The following is a 6,000-nucleotide window of genomic DNA, read 5'->3' as shown; positions in this document are numbered from 1 at the left end:
CGTCTCTTGGTTTTGCAATCACTTTATCATAATAAATGCATGACCACAGATCACTTTGCTGAGGTTGAGCTAATTAAAAGTTTCTGAATTTCCAGTAAGTATCAGGTCATAATCTTTTAAATAAGACAAAGATCAAGGCTCTAGTCCCAGTAATCTGCAACTAATCACATGACAGAGAGACAGATCTTAACATTTTATTATACTAGGGGGCTTTGCCCCCTGTGCACTTCGCTCACCAAGCCCTACGTACCGGCCACTTCACATCTCTGCCACTTGCGTAAGTGGATTTCACTTTCACCAAACAACAAATCTTTTAAGAGGTGGATGTGCCTCTTCATTGGCAAGAAACACTATTTTTCCCTGATTGCAACACGAATTAGACGATCTACAAATCTCCAACTTAAAGTTAAAATTCAAACAATATATTCAGTGTCTTTTTGCTGTTCCGTTATTTCATCGAGTAATAATTTCTGTTTGTTTGCATTAATGCGATCTTTACTATCATTTTTTTGAGATTTTCAAATTTTAGTACTTTCATTATCTCTAACCTGTTCTGCGTGTGTATCGCGCCAACGTTTTTGAATTCTTTACGACGTTCTACTTTGTCATCTACTCTTTGTCTTTTATTTCCGGCCCCAGGCGTGGTTAAATCTCTGGGCACAAAGTCTCGTCTCGCAGGACGTGAAACTATCTCTCTGAAAAAGTCACATCTCATCCCAGGATTTTTTTACAATAATAGAGAGATACTGCATGATTATCTTTTCAAAAATGTATGTTTGTTTTACCATACATTATTGACCGTTACAGTATCTTATTATATGTGAAAAGATTCAGACATGCTTTCTCTTTATGCCATGATTTCCATAAACTTAAGCTGATATTTCAATAGGAAAATCTAGACTTTTGATATCCACTGCATTCCATGTACATGTGCTTTCTCAATTTTTTTATTTTTAATAAATTTGCAAAAATCTCAAGTAAACTTTTTTCACGTTGTCATTATGGGGTGTTGTGTGATAGATAGGATATTTTATTTTAAAAATAATCTATATTCAATCAAATACTATGATAAATATAAGACTTTAATATTTTCACTTGACATAAGTATATATTATAAATAAAACAACATTCCTAATAATAAAAACATGCACAATTATAATAAAAAACATAATACATAACACATATACATAATTTCACATACGCACATATACAGTATATACATATGTGTGTCTGCAGTGTCTGCATATACATAAACATTTTTCTCTTTCTTCAGCTGAATTCCAAAAACCACACATCTTATCCCCGTGTATAATTAATCATCAAAACTACTACACCAGTACATGCCTCTTTCTCCACAAACAAATGAAAAAAAAAATCATAAATAACAGATCAGTAATCATAATATATAAAGAGTAAAGAATCCCTACATTGTGCTATTGATATCCCACTCTGTACTTAATATTTACCAGTTCAAAATCAACTCATCCCCCTTAGCAGAACACAGCACTTGTCCAGCACCCCACATTTCATCAAACATTTCCATGATAGATAGATAGATAGATAGATAGATAGATAGATAGATAGATAGATAGATAGATTTGCACGCCCTCCTGGATTTTCTAAAGGCCTTTCCTGTGTGCAATAAATGCTGATTACACTAGCATACTAGGAACAGCCAGAAAATGTTCCGCATTCTTTTCTTAGTATGTCAGGCGATACACACTTAACTTTGAGACTCGCTAACTGTCATAGTAAAGAACACCGTCTCCCCCTCCTGAATGGGCAGTCTTCCAAGCAAAGTTCCATTCAGTGTCGAGGAAAGCGTCTTTCAAAACCGTCAGTGGATGAGTCACCCAGTGATGTCATTCCCGGAGCCGCCGGCACGCGCGTTCATTTGCTTGTGTCCTTACCTCGCGCAAAAAGACGCCTTTGACCTCAACGGCTTGCCGTAGTGCGGCGAGCGCGTGACGCAAGAGCGCCGAACGGACTGCTGCTGCTACAGCCGCAGTTTTACTCTCAAGATGGCGACGTCGGAGCCGGTAAGTGGGTGACAGACAGACTGGTGGGCCGCAAAAATAAAATCGGGTCGGTCTGGATGATCTGAACTGTTTCGTTGTTCTTTTTCTGAATAGGGCAGATGTTCACATGTGCAACTGGGTATGAAAGGGATGCCAAAAGGCGTGTTTTCATGGGACGACTTTTGGTAAAGCACGCCGGCGCCGTCTGATTTGCAACATGCTCAAAGACGCAAGCGTGGTTGGCTAGACGAGCTTGGCCGAGCTCTCAAGTGTGCGTGCCGCGGCCCTTCTTGCTTCCTTGTAGCGACCCAACATTTGCCACACAGCCCAACTTGCCGTGCCCAAAGTGTGCTCGACGGTCGCCTCGTGTTTTTTTGGAAAAGAGGAAAAGAAGCGAATTGAATATTTGACAGCCGCCGAATTAGTTCCGTTTTATTTTATATGTGTAGCCATTGACTGGTCTGTTAAGTTCATATTATTTAAATATCTAATTGGAGTTTCGATCGGTTGATTATGTTTTGATGCTCGTTACTGTTTGTGTTTGGGTTCGATACCTTTGCGATAGAACATTGTACACGCCCCGTATAAATGTTTAGCGTATCATTTATCCGTTAGAAGTTCCAGAAGTAGCGGATCTGTCGGTTTTAAACTTCGAAAGTGAAATAAACTAAATACCAGCCATACAAATACTTCTTACATAATGCCATCTAAGCAGACAGGCAGTGCTCGGCCTTTTTCGGTCTTCTAATTGCAATATTTGAAACATGTGGTAAGATCGTGTATGTACACGTTTCTATTTTCTGGTGAGCGGAAAAACGGATAACACGTTGCGCGTTTAAACAAAAGAATCGTTTAACTCCGCTATAATTTGAAGTGTCAGCAAAAGTTAATTTTCGGCAACAGTATATAAAACGTGTGCAACTTATTTCTCTGATTGGTAAAAGGGAACTAATTTAGGAAAATAATTTCTAGCAAGTCTATTGCTATGTGTTGTTGCAATAATTTTGGCTCTTTAAAAATGTAATTAGGGTAATTTTATTGTAAAGGGTAATTTTATTGTAACAGGTACGGTTTTCGTTACAGTGCTTTAACTGTATTAAGCACAGTGGAGTAATGATCTTATATGTCCTCATTCTACTAGCCGTGCCCACGCCGAATTAAGATTGCAGGTTACTGTAGGTACTACCGATTTTGTCGAATCAAAGTAAAAAAGAAACGCACTAATCAACTAACGAAACTATGTGCTGGTAAGAATTTAAGTGAATTGTGTACACGTGTCAATAACGACCCCAAAACCGTGCTTGCCCGCTGTTTGTGCTTCTGTGAATTTACTTCTTTGCTTCCACTTGTTTCACACATCACAAAGATGTGTTGTGACATTTACTGGCAACACTAAATTGAACCGTAGTACACCTGTAGGTTAATCGGGCTCACAATGTACTTGCATATTATTAGTTTTCTACCTTTTACCATTTGCTGTAGCTGCATAACAATTTCAAAATGTAAACACGGTTCTGAATAATTTCAAAATGTAAACACGTTTCTGAACAATTGTTGTACAGCATTGCTAAAACTAATTTTAAAAAAATCTATTCACTTACAGATTTGCTTTATACTAATTTTGGGGCTGTGTGAGCTGGTATATGAGGAAACTTCACCTTGGATAGCACATCAGTCTACCATGGTTCAAGAGTCCATATAAAATTTGAATCTGATTTGGTGTATAATTTTATAAGAGTTTTGTAAATTAACGTATTTGCAAATTGACACTCGAAGGCAGGAGAGTCTTGTTCAGTCTTTGCTTTCCACCTATGAAGCATATATGTACATACAGTACTAAAAAAGTTACGAGCCAAATATCAGTGGACAGATAGAAAGACAACATATTTAAAAGATGAGCATCCAACATGTTTGATTTGCCTATGTGTGTTTTTACCTATTAGATTTTGACCTGACAAACTAGTTTAAGTAATCAACATAGACCACAGCTTTAATGTTTCCAGTGCACCATAAAATGCATCTGTTACATGCCATTTGGTGTGGGTTTTATAAAAGCAGTGTTAATGTTTTTGATATACCTTCTATTGGAATGACAAATGCAATGCATTGCATTTTATTACTAAAAACTTTTGTGATTCACCATCTTTTGGCAGGACACACAGACAGACTCACAGACACTTATCCTTTTATTAAGGTGGATGTATTAACAGGATATTTTAAATTACGTTTGGAATTCTGTAAGGAAACTTAAATCTTGTAAGCATAAAGGTGTTTGCTGATTTCTAGGAAAGTATATGATTTACATGCATTTTTGAAGTGTGGTTTAAGCTACAGTAAAATGTCATGTAATGGTGATCAGTGTGATGACAAAAAATGTGCTTTTGGTCTAATTCCAGCTTGATTTTTGTGAATAAATTAATTTTCATTAATTATTTTTTACTGTACTTCTGGTTTGAAACAAATTTGTGTCATTCAGAGTCACACTGAGGAAGCAAGTTAACTTCCAAAATTTTACATTTATTTCTACTCTTAGCAATTGCCATGAGAACTAGAGAACAAAAAAATCTGATTTCACACTAGGCACAATTTGACCACAAGTCCTTACAATGATTATGCATGTTGTCTCTCAAACTGAAACCTTTAAGGAAAAAAAGGAACAGTTGTTTTCCAATATTTCTTCACTATACAGCCATAAAGTAAATTATATTCTAGCCTAGTGAATACTGTCACATGTGCAGCACCTCCTGTATCTGGGCTAAATGTGTTGTTGGTTTATATTTACTTATGGTGAAACAACTTCTTTTCAAAATATCACACCTTTTTGCTTACCAAAATTTCATCAAAGCAACAGCCCTGATTGTCTTTCTTATAATTTGTGTAAAGACAAATAGAGTGTGCAATATAAAAGTGATTCTTCTTTAAGGAAGATATTCTCATTGGGCTCTTTTGTTGATCTGGGGCTGGAGTGTATGAAAAGAATGGAAATGACACCTGAAAAAAGTCACAATTTTTATGAATGAACACCTCTTAGTTGAGGATGTTTTTAGTGTTGTTGGGATGTACACCTGCAGGTCCTATATAAGCAGCAAGCAGCTATGACGTGATCACTTTAACTTAAAAGCAAGCAACAAGATGCTTAGATTGTTTTATAACATAATAAAAGAGTAAGTGGCAGGGATTTTTGGAACACTTGGAGCTTGTGCATTTGTTTGTATTTGACATTTTTATTTGCCGGCCTACATTACTGTTTCCATGAACCAAGAACTTGCCCTAAATGTATGCATAGGAAATTTAAATTGGACTTTTCTGTTTATGATTGGAGCTTTTATATTTATGTGTTAATCATTTAGTTTGAGCAAAAGTTTTGTGGCTGTGGTAATTGTTTAATTTACAGAGTTTTGGTATGTGTTTTGTTTTAATTATGCCAATGACATTCTTGGCTTATTTAAAATACCATTTGAACTGCAGCCCATTTCCATTTAAATAGTGTAAGTAATTAGAGCTTTGTATTGCTTTCTTGAGACAGTTAAATTGCACCTGCTCTGGTACTGTTTAGGGTGTGGATTAATAAATAGCTTTTTTTTTTCTTTAAACTGTATAACATATTCATTTACTGTATATCTAGCCCAATTATCCATTTCAGAGCCTAACCTTATGAAATTGGCATACTTAACTATACACAAAGTTAAATTACTAATGATACAGATGCATAAACACTGATTAAGATGTAGCAAAAATCTTTTTTTTAATCTTCAGTAGTTAACAAATGATGTGGCCATTTGATAGCAGAAGGGAGGAAAACAAACATCCCAGTTAAGTGTTCGTGAAGAAAGCTAGTACGGTGATGAATCTTGTCTTTTGTAGCAAGTAAAGGCAGAATTCGGCTGACCCAGTCCAGCGTCCTAAATTGCACATGTTTGAACTGACCTGTAGTGTGGGTGATTTGATGAGGGTGCTCAGGAGTGAATGAGAGACCGTGTCT

At 36.3% G+C, this 6,000-nt stretch overlaps 1 protein-coding gene across 3 annotated transcripts in view; it reads left to right on the top strand.

Annotated features, from left to right (window-relative positions):
• Positions 1-1,922: 1,922 nt before the first annotated feature.
• eif4e1c (eukaryotic translation initiation factor 4E family member 1c) overlaps positions 1,923-6,000 on the top strand; it is a 39,291-nt gene continuing 35,213 nt past the window's right edge. Inside the window, exon 1 of one of the 3 annotated variants that reach the window (XM_039737852.1) lies at positions 1,923-2,039. In XM_039737852.1, coding sequence (XP_039593786.1) covers positions 2,022-2,039 — 18 coding nt within the window. In that variant the 5' untranslated portion in view covers positions 1,923-2,021. Of the gene's footprint in view, positions 2,040-2,130; positions 2,158-6,000 lie in introns of those variants that run through there. The other 2 variants (XM_039737846.1, XM_039737862.1) reach the window with 2 other exon arrangements.

The sequence above is a fragment of the Polypterus senegalus genome, chromosome 1 (assembly GCF_016835505.1).
Source record: "Polypterus senegalus isolate Bchr_013 chromosome 1, ASM1683550v1, whole genome shotgun sequence".
NCBI classification, from domain to species: Eukaryota; Metazoa; Chordata; class Cladistia; order Polypteriformes; family Polypteridae; genus Polypterus; species Polypterus senegalus.
Note: the sequence above shows the minus strand (reverse complement) of the source record. Positions and strands in the feature narration are given on the sequence as shown.